This window comes from Cricetulus griseus, chromosome X (genome assembly GCF_003668045.3).
Source record: "Cricetulus griseus strain 17A/GY chromosome X, alternate assembly CriGri-PICRH-1.0, whole genome shotgun sequence".
Taxonomy (NCBI): Eukaryota; Metazoa; Chordata; class Mammalia; order Rodentia; family Cricetidae; genus Cricetulus; species Cricetulus griseus.
In genome coordinates this window covers 69,677,426-69,696,886 of record NC_048604.1, presented here as the reverse complement: position 1 = coordinate 69,696,886, position 19,461 = coordinate 69,677,426, and the positions used below count along the sequence as shown (strand labels likewise).

Genomic DNA, 19,461 nt, shown 5'->3' with positions numbered 1-19,461 from the left:
GTAGGATTCGTTGGAAGAGCCAGTTTCTGTATTTCATCCATTTGAAAATGTGTTTACTTTGCTTATTTAAAAAGGTAGATTTCTAGTTCTCCCACAAACCAAAAGACTTGATCGCCAGAGGGAATTAAGAGATGCAGTTCAGCTCCCCAGGAATCTTGTAGGTACCTGCATGCCAAAGCCTGCAGATGGAGGACAACAACTTTGGAAATCAGTTCTCTCCCTCCACAATGTGTGTCCTGGGGATCAAACTCAGATTCAGGCTTGGAAGCAGGCATCCTTTTAACTCAGAGTTAAGTCAAAATTTGGGCTTTCATTGTAGTAAGTAGCACCTCCTTCAGAGGAAAAAAAAACCCTTTAAATTCTGAATGCTATTTTGATGTCAATGGAGATGGCACAGATGTGGTCTGTGCAGTATCTAATGGTCAGTCACTAAATATCTAGGATGACAGAAAGTTATTTGGGGGTGGGATAAGAAAAAGGAGGAAGTTGGCAGTCAACACTATTCAAACTACAAGTGGGAAATCAGGAACCAGTTTCCTACTGCTGCTTGTGAGAAGAAATGTATCCATGCTACTTACTTGGTTTAAGTTCCAGATATAGGTAGTTGTAAAAGTAGGTATGGTGTTGCTGTTTCTTCCAGTATTTGGTTGTTATGGGCTTTTTAAAAAAAAAAAAACTCGATGGCATTTTATACACAAACAGTATCACTCAAGCCACATTTATTTGGTATTGTGTTTTTACTTTGGGGAGGAAGGGGCCAAAACAGTGTCTCTTTGGAGTCTTCCAAGTGTGTTGGACTCCAAAGTTTATGTACAAGGACGGGATGGCATGGCCAGGCAAATCACATGGAAGGTCCCCAGACTCTATTTTTTTTCTACTGATTTCTAAAAATAAAATAAGCTGTGTAAGTATCTGTGGTACCTGATAAACGCTACTTGCTTTCTAGCTGGCTTTCCACACAGGCTACAGACATCTAGACATCATTATCTTTCTCCTTTTCCAGAATGAAACTCACCTAGGAAACTAGGGAACTCCAAGTACAGTAGAGTTTATATAGAATGTGGCTGGTAAGCTATCTCCCCATCCTCCCCCATCCACTAAGCCAGGAAGGCGCTGAGAGTAGAATTTCCTGACTGGCTTCTCAGAGGGCTAGCCAGCGTGCTCTGGCAGATTCCACATGGAGTGCTGTGGGCTGCAAGACTCTAGTGCACAGTCCTCTCTTTTTGGCGATGATAATCTGGGGTAAGAAAGAACACAATACATTATTTTCAGGCTGAGCTCCCAACTTCCCATTCCCAACCTTTAAGGGTTTGTTGTTATCTATATTAAAAAGAGTTTTAGTTACCCAGAGCCCTGCTTTGTAAGAAAAAAAAAGTGCCTTACTGTAAGGAAAGAAGCGTACACGCATGCTGATTTCTCGAGCTGTCTTCAAGATTTCAACAGCCTGGAAAGAACACAGCAGCTTATACAAATGAAGAGACATTACCCAGGACAGGAACATAACAAAGGAATGTAATGTGCCACTTCAAACATCTAGGTCACTGATAGCTGTTCTCTTCTGGTACATTTCCCTTGAAGAGATGCTTTCTTACAGATTAGGCTAATCCTGTCCAACCTGTCCTGAGATGGCTTTGGCTTCCTATTTATTTATTTATTTATTTATTTATTTATTTATTTATTTGGTTTTTCGAGACAGGGTTTCTCTGTGGCTTTGGAGGCTGTCCTGGAACTAGCTCTTGTAGACCAGGTTGGTCTTGAACTCACAGAGATCTGCCTGCCTCTGCCTCCCAAGTGCTCAGACTAAAGGCATGCGCTACCACTGCCCCGGATCTGAGATGGCTTCTTATAGGACTATAGCCCATGTGCTGTGCTTACTTTGCTGTGCTCAATATCCTGGAAATCCACATCATTCACAGCTAGAACTTGGTCCCCTTCTTGAAGTCCTGCTCGATGTGCATCAGAGTCTGGAATCACCTGTTAGTAAAGGGATAATACATGTAATCGAGACGGAGTAATTTCAGGAGACTGCAGGGGAAATTCAGTGCTGTTCAAATGTGTTATTTTCTGTGACACCACAGGGAGATAAGTGGCTTGCCAAATGAAATTTGGTTCTCAGTTTGCTTTTGGTTTTATAGATTTTTTTTTGAGACAGGGTTTCTCTGTGTAGTACCAGAACTTGATCTGTAACCAGGCAGACTTGAACTCAGAGATCCACCTCCTCCGACTCCCAAGAGCTGGGATCAAAAGTATGCATCTGGTTTTATAGATTCTTTGTTTTTTTTTTTTTTTTTCGAGATAGTCCGTTAGCCCTGGCTGTCTTTAAACTCAGAGATCCCCACTGTCTCTGCCACCAGAGTGCTGGGATTAAAGGTGTGTGCCACTCCTATCTGGCCTGCTTAATAGATTCTTATTACTTACTCCTGATCTTCCTGCTTCTGCCTCGGGAGTTCTGACACAGATGCAATTTTGAGAAGGAAAGGGTAAGTTTCTATTATGTCCATTCTATGCCTCCACTGGATCATCCATTTTCCAGCCATTGGGGGCACCAGTGTATTTTTTAAAGTACCCTTTGTTTAAAGGGAAATAGCTAGTACTACAGCCTGCCACACACACATTCATACACAGACCTTGGAGATGAAGATGCCTAGTTGGGAGGCCTTTCCTCCTCGGATGTTAAATCCCAGCTGTAAGACAAAAGCACAGAATGGGGACTCAGTATAGACTATAAACACAAGAACTTTTAGGAGCATCAGTATACTCAGAAGAAAATGAGACACCATGGAAGCATTGGCTTTTCTGGTCACCTACTTACCAATCTACATCCATGCCCCAACCATGGCCAACTTCTGGAATGGCCAAAATGTAGAATGGAATAAGGAGCCTCTATAAATTTACCTGAGCACCAGGAGGCTTCTTCAGTGTGACGATTCGGGGCAGAAACTGGGTCAACTCATTGTTGTAGTCTGGGTGGTATACTCTCTGCAAGACACAGCAATCTCAGAAATCTAATTCCCAGTCTTAAGATGTCACATCTACTTTCTTTTAGAACATTAATATGTCTGCTATAAGTCTGGCAGTGGTAAAGTCATAGACTCAGTTTACACGGAACAGATGACAGTCTAAACGGGATATGCTAGCAGCCCCATAGATTCCTGTTCCTTTTTTTTTGGACAGGATGTAAACTGAGGTTCTGAATTTTCAGAATTCACTGTTGTGAAAGACTCTGGCAGGATGATTCTACAAGAAGTTTCCAATGGGTCCCTGTTGCTCAGAATTCGCCTAAGATTCACTCTGCATTGAGTTTCATAACCCTGCTACTATATCTTTCATAGATCTCATACTTGGAGGTGGGTATTCCTTATTCAGGAATGCAGATGGTTCCCACCTCATGAGGAGGAATCCACGCTGGAGGGTTCTCATAGGCAGGCAGGAAAACCACTGGGTAGTCATCATAAGAGATCCGGCTATCCATTTCAGGCAAAGCCCTGAAAACGATAAATCAAAGCAAACAAAAATGATTTTTTTTTTGGACCAAGCTCTCTTAAGTTTCAGAAAGCATCCCATCTTAAGGCCACCCAGCCCACATGGAGGCGTTAAGATTGGAGGGGGATAAGGGGGCAAAAAAAACCCTATCAATTTTTCTACATATCTAGATGCCTAGCACCTTGTTATGCACTCTAATGGTATGTTCTTATTTCTCACAACTTTATAAATATAGGTATCACCGCCTTCAACCTTGAGAAGAGGACATTAGAATAGCATTTACAAAGATCTACTCTAAAACAGCAAGGGAGTTGCCAACTCTTAACTATCCCATAAGGCTTGGGAACAGACAGGCACCTCCCACATTCTCTAGAGGTGCTCAGTAAAGGTGCCGTCCACAGATGGGCTCCGAAAGCACCAATTACCTTCTAGATCCAGGACCCGCATCCCGCCCGAATCCCGCGCTCACGACCACTTTTAACCTAGCACCACCTCACCAGCAAATAGGCCTCCCTCCGCGGCGCCTCGGCTCGCGGCCAATTCGGCCCAGGAACCGGAAGCGGATGCTTGCTACCAGCGAGCAGGAGAGGAGCTCGCTTTGGGCCAGCCAGCTCTCAAGCCCTCCCTAGCGTCACGTTGTGCGTGCTCACACACTTGCTCCTGTCACAGGCTGTCTGCACTCCGATTGGCTGGCGCCTCTGGGATCAATTTGAAACTTGGCGGTTAAAGCTCCAGTTGGAACAGGGCGCCAGGGAAGATCCGGGAAAAGGACGTTTAGTTTGGTGAGTTACAGGGCCGCGGTAGCTCAGATTCCGCCTCTTCTAGTACGTTAGGGCTTTGGCGTGGTCGCTGTTTCCGCTCGAGTTTTTTTTTTTTTTTCTTTTTTTCTTTTTCAGACACCCTAGTGTTGGGACTGACAGACCCTTAGGCGGTGGCCAAATCTGAGAGTGACGGGAGACTGATACCGCTGGGAGGGAGGTTGCCCCGCCGAGTTCCAAGGTCTTCTGCCCCCTGGGGGCCTTTCCGTCCCTGCCAGCCTCCGGAGCCCCCTCAGAGAACCTGCTTCAGCCAGCCTCCGGAGCCCCCTCAGAGAGCCGGCTTCACTCCTCGCGGACGCCTGCTGAGCTGGTACCATGAAAGAAGAGGTGAAGGGAATTCCTGTAAGAGTGGCACTGCGTTGTCGCCCCCTGGTCTCTAAAGAGATTAGTGAGGGCTGCCAGACGTGCCTTTCCTTTGTGCCCGGAGAGCCTCAGGTGGGTAAGAGTTTAGAGTCAACCTCTGCACCTGGGGCTGAAAGGCAGCGGGGGGCGTGGTCTGGGTTTTTAGCTCCCCACCCCCCAATGTCTTGTCTCTTGCCTTTTGCAGGTGGTAGTTGGTACGGATAAATCATTTACCTACGATTTTGTGTTTGACCCCTCTACTGAGCAGGAAGAGGTCTTTAATACAGCAGTAGCTCCACTCATAAAAGGCATATTTAAAGGTGAGGCTGTTTAATTTACCTACTGTTTTTTGAGCATATATTCTGTGTGGGTCATATCAGCACTATAAGTAGGAATGTCTGAAACAGACTCCTTCCTATAAAGAGCCTGCAGCCTAGTAAAATTTGTGAAAGCCTTTCTACCCTTGAAGCTAGCTTTAGACTGCCCTGTTTACCGTTGGCCTAGACATATTTTTATTGTCTTGGAATCATTAGAAGATCAGCTCACCCCTCAGAGTATGGTGGCACAAGTCTTTAATCCCAGTGCTTGGGAGGCACAGGCAGGCAGGTCTCTGAGTTCCAGGCCAGCCTGGCCTACACAAAGAAACCCTGTCTCACAAACACACAAAATCCAAAGCAAAATATAGAATATATGGTCTTTGCTTGGTTCTGATCATGTACAAACCTGCTGGAGTCACAAGTGATAGAGTCTCTGGGCTCTGAAGGAGTTCAAAGTACAGAGGGTCAGAGAACAGGTAGATGACTATGTAAGTGAGTTTGAATACATAGAAAAAAATTACAGTTTTACACCTGTTTCATAACTTCTTGTGAGTTTTCTTTTTCTTTTTTCCCTGGAGTTTTTTATAGCCCAGGTTGGCTATAAATTCACAATGTAGCCAAAAATGGATGTGATAGTGCATGCATTTAATCCTAGCATGCAGGGGGCAGGCAGAGCAAAAGTGAATCTCTGTAAATTAAAGCCCAGCCTGGTCTGGTCTACACATATAGGGTGCCAGGCCAGCCAAAGCTACATAGTGAGACCCTGTTTAATGTGTAGCATGTGTGAATATACACAGTGAATCCTACTGTAGTAGTTTTACTACTTTCCTGCAAAGTGGTATGAAAAATAGAAGGTTGGCACTAACTCCTTTTTAGGTGGATTTAGGTGAATTTCCAAGCAGAGGGAACTTTTGAGGTAGATATTGAATGAGTAGAATTTTTAGACAGTTTTTTTAAACCCTTGAATATTATACCCAGTTAATAATATTTACTGCAGAAGCTAAGGTTTTAATAGCAGGATTCCAAAGAGAGTAGAACCTGAGAGATGTCTAATTGTTATTTTGGTACAATGGCTATTCAAGTTACTTTTTTCTTTTTTTTGTAATTTTTTTATTAGTTCAAATTAGGGACAAGCTTGCTTCACATTTCAATCCCTCCTCCCTCTCCCTCCCCTCCCAACCTCCCGCTTGCCCCCCACCCCATCCACCCTCCACTCCCCAGACTGGGTAGGACCCTTGACAGGGGCTCCCCAAAGTCCACCACATCATCCTGGCCCGGGCCTAGGCCTTCCCCCATGTGTCCAGGCCGAGACGTGTGATGGGCTCTCAAAGTCCCTTCTTACACCAGGGAAAAATACTAATACATAACCAGGGGCACCCTAGAGTGCAGAGGCCTCCTCATTGACATCCAGTTTCAGGGGTCTGGATCAGTCCTGTGCCGGCCTCCCAGGCAGCAGTCTGGGATCCATGTGCTCCCCCTTGTTCAGGTCAGCTGTTTCTGTGGGTTTCACCAGCCTGGTACCGACTGCTTTGATCTTCATTCCTCCCTCTCTGCAACTAGATTCCAGAGTTCAGTTCAGTGTATATCTGTGGATGTCTGCCTCTGCTTCCATCAGCCACTGGATGAGGGCTCTAGGATGGCATAAAAAAGTAGTCATCAGTCTCATTATAGGGGAAGGGCATTTAGGTTATCCTCTCTACCATGGCCTAGATTGTCAGTTCCTGTCATCATTGTAGGTCTCTGGAAATCTCCCTAGTGCCAGATCTCTCCTTGGACCTATAATGGCTCCCTCTGATACGGTAGCTCTCATCCTGGTCTCTCCTCTATTCTTCCCCCAAATCAGCATTTCTGCTCCTCCATTTCCTCCTCTCCCCTCCTCCTCTCCTCCTCTCATTCTGCCAGCTCCCTCTCCCCTACCCCTCATGCTACCAATTAGCTCAGGAGGTCCTGACCCTTCCCATTCTCAGGGGACCATGCATTTTTCCCTGAGTCCTTCTAGTTTCCTACTTTCTTTGGTGAAGAGGACTGTAGGCTGGTAATCTTTACTCTGTGTCTAGAATTCATATATGAGTGAGTACATGCCATGTTTATCTTTTGTGACTGGGTTACCTCACTCAGTATGGTTTCTTCTAGTTCCATCCATTTGCCTGCGAATTTCAAGATTCCATTGTTTTTTCTGCTGAGTAGTACTCCATTGTATAAATGTACCACATTTTCTCTTTCCATTCTTCAGTTGAGGGGCATCTAGGTTGCTTCCAGGTTCTGGCTATTACAAACAATGCTCCTATGAACATGGTTGAACATATGTCCTTGCTGTATGAACATGCACTATTTGGGTATATGCCCAAGAGAGGAATTGCTGGATCTTGAAGTAGACTGATACCCATTTTTCTGAGCAATCGTCATACTGATTTCCAAAGTGGTCTTACAAGTTTGCACTCCCACCAGCAATGGAGGAGTGTTCCTTTTTCTCCACATCCTCTCCAGCATAGATTGTCATTGGTGTTTTTGATTTTGACCATTTTGGCTGGTGTAAGATAGTATCTCAGAGTTGTTTTGAGTTGCATTTCTCTAATGCCCAAGGATGTTGAGCACTTTAAGTGTCTTTCAGCCATTTCAGATTCCTCTGTTGAAAATTTTCCATTTAGTTCTGCATCCCACTTTTTTTTTCTTTTTTTATTAAATTATTAATATTTTCACATATACTTTCCCTCTCCCTCTCCCTCCCCCCACCCCCATTCCTTCTCCCCCACCTCCAACCTACCCCCCACCCCATCCACCCGCCACTCCCCAGGCAGGGTAGGACCCCCAACCAGGGTTCCACCAAGTCCACCAAATCTTCCTGTGCTGGGCCTAGGCCCCTCCCCATGTGTTCAGAGACAGAGCGAATCCCTTCAAGTGGGATGGGCTCTCGAAGTCCCTCCCACCCACCAGGGCAAAACGCCAGTCCACCTCCCTCTGGAGTCATTCATGATTTCTAGTTTCCTTGGGGTAGAGGATTATAGGCTGGTAAACCTTTGCTCTATGTCTAAAAATCCCAGGAGTGCAGGGGCCTCCCCATTGGCATCCATGATCAGGGGGCTGGATTAGTCCTGTACTGTCCTCCCAAAGAGCATCTGGGGTCGATATGCTTTCCCTTTTTCAGGCCAACTGTTTCTGTGGGTTTCTCCAACCAGGTACAGACCCCTTCGTTCTTCATTCCTCCCTCTCTTCAACTGAGTTCCAGATTTCAGCTCAGTGTATTTCTGTGGATGTCTGTCTCTGCTCTCATCAGCCACTGGATGAGGACTCTAGAATAGCATAGAGAGTATTCATCAATCTCATTCTAGGGGAAGGGTTTCTAGGCCAACTTCTCCTCCACTGCCCAGACTGTCAGATCGTGTCATCCTTATAGGTCTCTGGAGATCTTCCTAGTTCCAGATCTCTTCTCGGACCTATAGTGACTCCCTCTGATATGGTATCTCTCATCCTGCTCTCTCTCCTCTATTCTTCCCCCAACTCAATATATCTGCTCCTCCATTTCTTCTCCTCTACTCTTCATCTTGTGCTCTTATTGTGGCAGCACCCACTTCCCTACCCTCATGCTCTCAATTAGCTCGGGAGTTCATGCCATTTCCCATTCCTGGGGTCCATTTATCCCTTAGAGTCATTCATGATTTCTAGTTTCCTTGGGGTAGAGGATTATAGGCTGGTAAACCTTTGCTCTATGTCTAAAAATCATATATGAGTGAGTACATACCATGTTTGTCTTTTTGTGATTGGGTTACCTCACTCAGGATGGTTTCTTCTAGTTCCATCCATTTGCCTGCGAATTTCAAGATTCCATTGCTTTTTTCTGCTGAGTAGTACTCCATTGTATAAATGTACCACATTTTCTCTTTCCATTCTTCAGTTGAGGGGCATCTAGGTTGTTTCCAGGTTCTGGCTATTACAAACAATGCTGCTATGAACATGGTTGAACATATGTCCTTGTTGTATGGACAAGCAGTATTTGGGTATATACCCAAGAGAGGAATGGCTGGATCTTGAGGTAGATTGATTCCCATTTTTCTGAGCAACCGCCATACTGATTTCCAAAGTGGTCTTACAAGTTCACACTCCCACCAGCAATGGAGGAGTGTTCCTTCTTCTCCACATCCTCTCCAGCATAGGTTGTCATTGGTATTTTTGATTTTAGCCATTCTGACAGGTGTGAGGTGGTATCTCAGAGTTGTTTTGAGTTGCATTTCTCTGATGGCCAAGGATTTTGAGCACTTTCTTAAGTGTCTTTCAGCCATTTCAGATTCCTCTGTTGAAAAATCTCTGTTTAGTTCTGCACCCCACTTTTTAATTTCATTGTATGGTGTTTTGGTGGCTAGCTTCTTGAGCTCCTTGTATATTTTGGAAATCAGTCCTCTGTCAGATGTGGGGCTGGTGAAGATTTTTTCCCATTCTGTGGGTGGTCGTTTTGTCTTACTGACTGTGTCCTTTGCCTTACAGAAGCTTCTCAGTTTCAAGAGGTCCCATTTATTAATTGCAGACCTCAGTGTCTGTGCTTCTGGCGTGATGTTCAGGAATCGTTCTCCTGTGCCAATTTGTTCAAGGGTTGTTCCCACTTTCTCTTCTAAAAGATTCAGTGTGGCTGGGTTTATGGAGAGATCTTTGATCCATTTGCACTTAAGTTTCGTGCATGGTGACAAGTATGGATCTATCTGCAATTTTCTGCATGTTCGAATCCAATTGTGCCAGCACCATTTGTTGAAGATGCTATCTTTTTTCCATTGTATGGATTTAGCACCTTTGTCAAAAATAAGGTGTTCGTAGGTGCGTGGGTTAATATCTGGGTCTTCAATTCGATTCCATTGGTCTATCTGTCTATTCTTGTGCCAATACCAAGCTGTTTTCAGAACTATGGCTCTATAGTAGACCTTGAAGTCAGGGATGGTGATGCCTCCAGAGGATCTTTTATTGTAAAGAGTTGTTTTGGCTATCCTAGGTTTTTTATTTTTCCATATAAAGTTGAGTATTGTTCTTTCAATGTCTGTGAAAAACTGTGTTGGGATTTTGATGGGGATTGCATTAAATCTGTAGATTGCTTTTGGTAGAATTGCCATTTTTACTATGTTAATTCTGCCTATCCAAGAGCACGGGAGATCTTTCCACTTTCTGGTATCTTCTTTAATTTCTTTCTTTAAAGTCTCAAAGTTCTTATTGTACAGGTCTTTCACTTTTTTGGTTAGTGTTACCCCCAGATATTTAATGTTGCTTGTGGATATTGTGAAAGGTGATGTTTCCATGATTTCTTTCTCATTGAGTTTATCATCTGTATACAGTAGGGCTACAGATTTATTTAAGTTAATTTTGTATCCTGCTACCTTGCTGAAGGTGTTTATCAGCTGTAGGAGTTTCCTGGTAGAGTTTTTCGGGTCACTTATGTAGACTATCATGTCATCTGCAAATAGTGAAAGTTTGACTTCGTCCTTTCCAATTTGTATCCCTTTGATATCCTGATCTTGTCTTATTGCTCTAGCTAGAACTTCAAGAACAATATTGAAGAGATATGGAGAGAGTGGACATCCTTGTCTTGTTCCTGATTTTAGAGGAAATGCTTTGAGTTTCTCTCCATTTAGTTTGATGTTGGCTATTGGTTTGGTGTATATCGCATTTATCATGTTTAGATATGTTCCTGTTATTCCTGTTCTCTCCAAGATCTTTGTCATGAAGGGATGTTGGATTTTGTCAAAGGCCTTTTCAGCATCTAGTGAGATGATCATGTGGTTTTTCTTTTTCAGTTTGTTTATATGGTGGATTACATTGATGGTTTTTCGTATATTGAACCATCCTTGCATCCCTGGGATGAAGCCCACTTGATCGTGGTGGATGATTTTTCTGATATGTTCTTGGATTCGATTAGCCAATATTTTATTGAGTATTTTAGCATCAATGTTCATGAGAGATATTGGTCTGTAGTTCTCTTTCTTATTCTTATCTTTGTGTGGCTTGGGTATCAAAGTGATTGTAGCCTCATAGAAGGAGTTTGGCAATATCCCATCTGCTTCTATTGTGCGGAACAGTTTGAGGAGTATTGGTATCAGCTCTTGTTTGAATTTCTGGTAGAATTCTGCAGTGAAGCCATCTGGTCCTGGGCTTTTTTTGGTTGGGAGGCTTTTGATGACTGCTTCTATTTCATTAGGGGTTATGGGTCGATTTAAATTGTTTATCTGATCTTGATTTAATTTTGGTAAGTGATATTTATCCAGGAAACTGTCCATTTCCATTAGATTTTCGAATTTTGTGGAGTACAGATTTTCAAAGTATGACCTAAAGATTCTCTGGATTTCCACAGTGTCCGTTGTTATATCCCCCTTTTCGTTTCTGATTTTGTTAATTAGTGTGCTCTCTCTCTGCCTTTTGGTTAGTTTGGCTAGAGGTTTGTCTATCTTGTTGATCTTCTCAAAGAACCAACTCTTTGTTTCATTGATTCTTTGTAATGTTTTCCTAGTTTCTACTTTATTGATTTCAGCTCTCAGGTTGATTATTTCCTGGCGTCTACTCCTCCTTGGTGAGTTTGCTTCTTTTTGCTCTAGTGTTTTCAGTTGTTCTGTCAGTTCTCTAATGTGACTTTTTTCTAGTTTCTTCATGTGGGCACTTAGTGCTATGAACTTCCCTCTTAGGACTGCTTTCAGAGTGTCCCATAAGTTTGGGTATGTTGTGTCTGCATTTTCATTAGAATCTAGGAAGTCTTTAATTTGTTTTTTTATTTCTTCCTCAACCCAGGAATGGTGCAATTGGGTGTTATTCATTTTCCAAAAGTTTGCAGGTTTCCTGCCATTTGTATTGTTGCTGAATTCTAGCTTTAATGCATGGTGGTCTGATAAGATACAGGGGGTTATTTCAATTCTTTTGTAATTGTGGAGGTTTGCTTTGTTGCCTACTATGTGGTCAATTTTGGAGAAGGTGCCATGTGGTGCTGAGAAGAAGGTATATTCTTTTGAGTTTGGATGGAATGCTCTATAGATATCCGTTAACCCCAGTTGGGCCATGACTTCTTTCAGATCCTCTGTTTCTTTGTTAAGTTTTTGTCTGGTGGTCCTGTCTAGTGGTGTAAGGGGGGTGTTGAAGTCTCCTACTATAAGTGTGTGTGGTTTTATGTGTGGTTTGAGCTTTAGTAATGTTTCTTTCACAAATGTGGGTGCCTTCGTATTTGGAGCATAGATGTTCAGGATTGAGATTTCATCTTGATGGACTTTTCCTGTGATGAGTATGAAATGCCCTTCTTCATCTCTTTTGATTGATTTTAGTTTAAAGTCCATTTTGTTAGATATTAGGATTGCTACACCTGCTTGTTTCTTGAGGCCATTTGATTGGAAAATCTTTTCCCATCCTTTTACTCTGAGGTATCGCCTGTCTTTGAAGTTGAGGTGTGTTTCTTGTAAACAGCAGAAAGATGGATTCTGTCTTCGTATCCATTCTGTTAGCCTATATCTTTTTACGGGTAAGTTAAGGCCATTGACATTTAGGGATATTAATGTCCATTGTTCGTTGGTTCTTGCTTGGTTTGGATTTATTGTTGGTGGTGTCATTGTGTGTGGATTTTGCTCTCCTGCTTCTTTTTGTGTTTGCATCCCACTTTTTAATTTCATTGTTTGGTGTTTTGGTGAGTAGCTTCTTGAGTTCATTGTATATTTTGGAAATCAGCCCTGTCAGTTGTAGGGTTGGTGAAGATCTTTTCCCATTCTGTGGGCTGTCGTTTTGTCTTATTGACTATGTCCTTTGCCTTGCAGAAGCTTCTCAGTTTCAGGAGGTCCTATTTATTAATTGCAGATCTCAATGTCTGTGCTACTGGTGTAATGTTCAGGAAGCGGTCTCCTGTGCCAATTCGTTCAAGGGTATCTCCCACTTTCTCTTCTAGAAGATTCAATGTGGCTGGATTTATGTTGAGATCTTTGATCCATTTGGACTTAAGTTTTGTGCATGAGGACAAATATGGATCTATCTGCAGTCCTCTGAATGTCCGAATCCAGTTGTGCCAGCACCATTTGTTGAAGATGCTATCTTTTTTCCATTGTATAGATTTAGCATCTTTGTCGCAAATCAGGTGTTCTTAGGTATGTGGGTTAATATCAGGATTTTCAATTCAATTTCATTGGTCTATCTGTCTATTTTTGTGCCAATACCAATACCAAGCTGTTTTCAGAACTATGGCTCTATAATAGAGCTTGAAGACAGGGATGGTGATACCTCCAGAAGACCCTTTATTGTACAGACTTGTTTTGGCTATCCTGGGTTTTTTGTTTTTCCATATAAAGTTGAGTATTGTTCTTTCACAGAGATCTGCCTACCTCTGCCTCCCGAGTGCTGGGATTAAAGGCCTGTGCCACCAACGCCCAAGTATTGTTCTTTCAAGGTCTGTGAAGAACTGTGTTGGGATTTTGATGGGGATTGCGTTGAATCTGTAGATTACTTTTGGCAAGATTGCCATTTTTACTATATTGATTCTACCTATCCAAGAGCATGGGAGATCTTTCCATTTTCTGGTATCTTATTTAACTTCTTTAAAGACTCAAAGTTCTTACTGTACAGGTCTTTCACTTTTTTGGTTAGAGTTACTCCAAGATATTTTATGTTGCTTGTGGATATTGTGAAGGGTGATGTTTCTCTGATTTCTTTCTCATTGCATTTATCATCTGTATATAGTAGGGCTACTGATATTTTTGAGTTATTTTTGTATCCTGCTACTTTGCTGAAGGTGTTTATCAGCTGTAGGAGTTCCCTGGTAGAGTTTTTCGGGTCACTTATGTAGACGATCATATCATCTGCAAATAGTGAAAGGACTTCTTCCTTTCCAATTTGTATCCCTTTGATCTCCTTTTCTTGTCTTATTGCTTTAGCTAGAACTTCAAGTACAATATTGAAGAGATATGGAGAGAGTGGACAGTCTTGTCTTGTTCCTGATTTTAGAGGAATCGCTTTTAGTTTCTCTCCATTTATTTCAATGTTGGCTGTTGGTTTGGTGTATATTGTTTTATGATGTTTAAACATATTCCTGTTATTACTGTTGTTTCCAAGATCTTTATCATGAAGGGATGTTGGATTTTTCAAAGGATTTTCAGCATCTAATGAGATGATCATGTGGTTTTCCTTTTTCAGTTGGTTTATATGGTGGATTACATTGATGGATTTTTGTATGTTGAACCATCCTTGCATCCCTGGGATGAAGCCTACTTTATCATAGTGGATGATTTTTCTGATGTGTTCTTGGATTCAATTTGCCAATATTTTGTTGAGTATTTTTGCATCGATGTTCATGAGGGATATTGTTCTGTAGTTCTCTTTTTTAGTTGTATCTTTGTGTGGCTTGGGTATCAAAGTGATTGTAGTCTCGTAAAAAGAGTTTGACAAAGTCCCTATGCTTTTATTGTGTGGAACAATTTGAGGAGTACTGGTATTAGCTTTTGTTTGAATTTCTGGTAGAATTTTGCAGTGAAGCCATCTGACCCTGGGCTTTTTTTGGTTGGGAGGCTTTTGATGACTGCTTCTATTTCATTAGGGGTTATAGGTCGATTTAAACTGCTTATCTGTTCTTGGCTTAATTTTGGTAAGTGATATCTATCCAGAAAATTGTCCATTTTCTTTAGATTTTCGAATTTTGTGGAGTACAGGTTTTCAAAGTATGACCTGATGATTCTCTGGATTTCCTCAGTGTCTGTTGTTATATCCCCCTTTTCGTTTCTGATTTTGTTAATTAGCATGCTCTCTCTCTGCCTTTTGGTTAGTTTGGATAGAGGTTTGTCTATCTTGTTGATCTTCTCAAAGAACCAACTATGTTTCATTGTTTCTTTGTAATGTTTTTCTAGTTTCTACTTTATTGATTTCAACCCTCAGGTTGATTATTTCCTGGCATCTACTCCTCCATGGTGAGTTTGCTTCTTTTTACTCTAAAGCTTTCAGTTGTTCTGTCATTTCTCTAGTGTGACTATTCTCCAGTTTCTTCATGTGGACACTTAGTGCTATGAACTTTCCTCTTAGCACTGCTTTCAGAGTGTCCCATAAGTTTGGGTATGTTGTGTCTACATTCTCATTAAATTCTAGGAAGTCTTTAATTTCTTTTTTATTTCTTCCTCAACTCAGGAATTGTGCTATTGGGTGTTATTCAATTTCCAGGAGTTTGTAGGTTTTCTGCAATTTGTATTGCTGTTGAGTTGTAACTTTAAAGCATGGTGATCTGATAAGATACAGGGGGTTATTTCAATTCTTTTGTATCTGTAGAGGTTTGCTTTTTTGCCAACTATGTGGTCAATTTTAGAGAAGGTTACATGTGGCACTGAGAAGAAGGTATATTCTTTTGTGTTTGGGTCATAACTTCTGTTAGATCCTTTGTTTCTTTGTTAAGTTTCTGTCTGGTGGTCCTGTCTAGTGGTGAGAGCGGGGTGTCGAAGTCTCCAACTATAAGTGTGTATGGTTTTATGTGTGGTTTGAGCTTTAGTAATGTTTCTTTTATGGATGTGGGTGCCTTTGTATTTGGGGCATAGATGTTCAGGATTGAGACTTCATCTTGATGGACTTTTCCTGTAATGAGTATGAAATGCCCTTTTCATCTCTTTTAGTTGATTTTAGTTTGAAATCTAATTTGTTAGATATTAGGATTGCTACACCAGCTTGTTTCTTGGGCCCATTTGATTGGAAAATCTTTTCCCAACCCTTTACTCTGAGGTAACACCTGTGTTTGAAGTTGAGGTGTGTTTCTTGTATACAGCAGAAGGATGGATTCTGTCTTCATATCCATTCTGTTAGCCTGTGTCTTCTCATAGGCAGGTTAAGACCATTGACATTGAGGGATATTAATGTCCATTGATTGTTGGTTCTCGTTTGTTTTGGATTTATTGTTGGTGCTGTCATTGTGTGTGGATTTCGCCCTCCTGTTTCTTTTCGTATTTGGTAAAGTTGGATTATTTATTGCCCATGTTTTTGTGAGTGTAGTTATCTTCGTTGGGTTGGAGTTTTCCTTCCAGAACTTTCTGTAGTGCTGGATTTGTGGATATGTCTTATTTAAGTCTGGTTTTGTCATGGATTATCTTGTTTTCTCCATCTATAGTGATTGAAAGTTTTGCTGGGTTCTGTAGTCTGGGTTGGCATCCATGTTCCCTTAGTGTTTGTAGGGTATCTATCCAGGACCTTCTGGCTTTCAAAGTTTCCATTGAGAAGCTGGGAATGATTCTGATAGGTCTGCCTTTATATGTTACTTGGTCTTTTTCCTTTGCTGCTCTTAATATTTTCTCTTTATTCTGAAGGTTTGGTGTTTTTATTATGCGTCGAGGGGACTTCTTTTTGTGGTCCAGTCTCTTTGGTGTTCTGTAAGCTTCTTGTACTTTCATAGGCATATCCTTCTGTAGGTTGGGGAAGTTTTCTTCTATGATTTTGTTGAATATGTTTGCTGTACCTTTGATCTGTATTTCTTCACCTTCTTCTATACCTATTATGCTTAGGTTCGGCGTTTTCACAGTGTCCCATATTTCCTGGATATTTTGTGTTAGGGATTTGTTGGACTTGAGATTTTCTTTGGTGGATGACTGTGTATCCTCTATCGAGTCTTCAACAACTGAAATTCTCTCTTCCATCTCTTGAATTCTCTTGGTTATACTCACATCTTTAGTACCTGACCATTTATCCAGCCTTTCTATTTCCAGCATCGCCTCATTCTGTGTTTTCTTTATTGTTTCTATTTCAGCTTTCATGCCTTGAACTGTTTCGAGTGCTTCCTTCACTTGTTTGATTGTTTTTTATTGGCTTTCTTTAGGTTCTTTAAGAGATTTGTTTACTTTTTGAATTTTTTGGTTTGTCTTTTCCTCACCTCATGTAATTTTTTGCTTGTTTTTTCTTCTATTTCTTTAAGGGATTTTCTTGTTTCCTCTTTAAAGGTCTCTATCATCTTCCTAAGATATTTTTGAGGTCCATCTCTTCTTCATCCTCTGTGTTGGGCTTTTCAGATCTTGCTGGTGTGGAGTTCCTAGATTCTGGTGGTGTCTAGGAAGCATTGGTCTTTCTGTTGTTCAGTGTGTTCTTATTCAGTCTTCTTCCAGTGGGTGCAGGTGGGGTCTCTATCTCCTCTTGTCACCCGGTGGTGTGTGTGGGCCAAGACTTCAATGTCTGCAGCTCTGGATGGTCTTGCCTCTCCTAGAAGTCTCCTCACTAGGTAAGGTTCAGGCCGGTGGCAGAAAGGGGAAGGAAGAGTGAGGTGTTTCCAGACTCAGGGAGTTTTTCCCTGCCTGGGTGGGTCCACTCTAAGCAGGCGCAGGCCCAGAGATATCCGGGGTGAATGGGAAGTTGGGTAGGGATAGGACAGGAGCTAAGGGTACACTCACCTTGGTAGGGGTCAGGCCGGCCTTAAGTTTCTTTTTTTTAATTATTTGAGAATTTCATACATGTATACAATATGCCTTATCAAATCTTCTCCCATCTCCTCTTCTTCAATTCTTCCAGCACATATACTCTCTTTTGTTCTTAAACAGAGTCTGTTTAGTACTGCCAGTACATAGGAACATCTTATGGAGCGTGAGTAGACTCTGCAGGTCACACCGCTGAAGAAAACTGATTGTCCCTCCTCCAGTAGCCATCAGCTGCAAGTAGTTAGTTCCTCAGCTAGGTGTGGGACTTCATGAGTGGCACCCTGTATCCATCCTGGGATTTTAGCTGGCTTGATCTTGTGCAGATGTCTGATAGCTAGTAATTTAAAAATTAGAACCATATCATATTAATGTTTTTAAAGTGTAAAATACATTGCATATAATCTAGCTTAACTTTTTATCCAAAGAAAAATGCTTTCTAGCAATTAGATGTACTTCCACTGTCTTTTTTGTGGCAGGGTCTCATTTAGCCCAGGCTGACCTCAAACTAGATCTGTAGCAGAGGCTGACCCTTAACTCTTGATCCTTCTGTCTTTACCCCTAAAGGGCTAAGGTTATACATGTGCACCACTACAGCCACCTCCAGTGTCTGTTTAATTTTTTTTTGACAGAGAAGTCATAGAGTGACCCACTTGATAACTGCTTGCTTTTAGACAACTTTTTTTTTTACAGGTGTGTGTGTGTGTGTGTGTGTGTGTGTGTGTGTGTGTGTCACAATGTGGGAGAGGGGAGTCAGAGGACAATTTGCAGGAGATGGTCCTCTTCTACCATTTGTGCCCCAGATATTGAAATCCACCTGTTTCACTATCTCGTCAGCATTTACACAACTTTATTTATGCAACAAAGACCTCAATACTGTAAAGAAGTTTACCTCCTAAGAATTTCTATCCAGTGATCTTAGTTCATCATTCTAGATAATCTCAAGCCTTCTAAGCAACAGCTATTGGAATGCAATTTCATGCTTTGGGGACTGGAGTCAATGGCTCAGTAGTTAAGAATATATGCTGTTCTTACAGATGACCCAGGTTTGGTTCCCACCATTCACCTCAAGCAGCTCACAGCTACCCATAACTCCGGTTACAGGGTATCTGATGTCCTCTGGCTTCCACAGGCACCTACATGCATGGGTGCACATAAACTCAAACAGGTACACACACTCATAAACAAATTCGTCACCAATGGTTCAGGAAAAAGAATGAGTTCTTTCTGCTATCCTTGTATTATTGGTGAACTACAGTGTTTTCACTATAAATAAAATTAAAACATTAAGCCAGGCAGTGGTGTTTCTTGCCTTTAATCCCAGCACTCAGGTAGGCAGAGGCAGTCAGATCTCTGTGAGCCTGGTCTACAGAGTGAGTTCCAGGACAGTGAGGGCTACACAGAGAAACACTGTCTTGAAAAACCAAAACCAAAACCAAAAACCAACAAAACTTAAATGGTGTCATGTCTCAGGGTACATTGAATATCAAAGTATATGCACATGTGTGTATAGGTGTCCTTGCTCATGCATTATTTGTAAAGGTCAGAGGTCAACAGGTGTTTTCCTCTATTGCTCTCCACCTTGGTTTTCAGACACAGTCTCTTACTGAACCATTTCAGCTAGACTTACAGACCAGCAAGTCCCCAGGAACTGCCTGTGTCTGCCCTCCCAGTGCTGGCTTTACACAGATATATGCTACCATGCCAAGTTTTTATGTAGGTACTAGAGATCTGAACTCAGGTTATCAGGCTTGCAAAGCAGGCAATTTGCCCACTGGGCCATTTCCTCAGACCCAACCTTTATTCATTGATTTATTTTTAATTTTTTGCATTTATTTACCTATTTAGTGTGAATTGTATGTGCTAATGTGTCACAATGAACGTGTGAAGGTCAGAAACAACTTGCAGGAGTTAGTTCTTCCACTGTTCGGGTTCTGAGGAATAGACAGAGGTTGTCAGGCTTGGTAGTAAGTACTGTTACTCACCAGGCCATCTTTTTTGTTGTTGTTTTGTTTTGTTTTTGTTTTTCGAGACAGGGTTTCTCTGTGTAGCTTTGGAGCCTATCCTGGCACTCGCTCTGGAGACCAGGCTGGCCTCGAACTCACAGAGATCTGCCTGCCTCTGTCTTCCCGAGTGCTG

The 19,461-nt window shown here is 41.9% G+C and overlaps 2 protein-coding genes across 3 annotated transcripts in view; one reads left to right on the top strand and one right to left on the bottom strand.

The window, feature by feature from the left end:
- Positions 1-702: 702 nt before the first annotated feature.
- Pdzd11 (PDZ domain containing 11) lies at positions 703-4,110 on the bottom strand. Of its 2 annotated transcripts, none has more exons than XM_027431727.2 (7): positions 3,981-4,110; positions 3,386-3,485; positions 2,896-2,979; positions 2,628-2,684; positions 1,876-1,974; positions 1,384-1,444; positions 703-1,237 (listed from the first exon to the last, which is right to left on the bottom strand). In XM_027431727.2, exons 2-7 carry the CDS (start codon positions 3,470-3,472, stop codon positions 1,203-1,205), a joined length of 423 nt encoding a protein of 140 aa, XP_027287528.1. In that variant the 5' UTR covers positions 3,473-3,485; positions 3,981-4,110; the 3' UTR covers positions 703-1,202. The 2 variants fall into 2 exon arrangements, with proteins under 2 accessions (XP_027287528.1, XP_027287529.1); XM_027431728.2 differs by having other exon boundaries at positions 3,909-4,016.
- Positions 4,111-4,136: 26 nt separating this feature from the next.
- The window catches only part of Kif4a (kinesin family member 4A), a 122,528-nt gene continuing 107,203 nt past the window's right edge, over positions 4,137-19,461 (top strand). The window contains exons 1-3 of the mRNA XM_027431726.2: positions 4,137-4,265; positions 4,380-4,736; positions 4,849-4,963. Of these exons, the coding sequence (XP_027287527.1) occupies positions 4,617-4,736; positions 4,849-4,963 (235 nt within the window). The 5' untranslated portion in view covers positions 4,137-4,265; positions 4,380-4,616. The remainder of the gene's footprint in view (positions 4,266-4,379; positions 4,737-4,848; positions 4,964-19,461) is intronic.

Excerpts from the sequence above, each read along its gene's own strand:
- Pdzd11 (XM_027431727.2), bottom strand. The coding sequence starts at position 3,472 with ATGGATAGCCGGATCTCTTATGATGACTACCCAGTGGTTTTCCTGCCT. Across the intron at positions 2,980-3,385 it reads CGTGGATTCCTCCTCATGAG|AGAGTATACCACCCAGACTA; the intron begins GTGGGAACCATC and ends TGTGTCTTGCAG. Across the intron at positions 1,445-1,875 it reads AGGATATTGAGCACAGCAAA|GCTGTTGAAATCTTGAAGAC; the intron begins GTAAGCACAGCA and ends TGTTCTTTCCAG.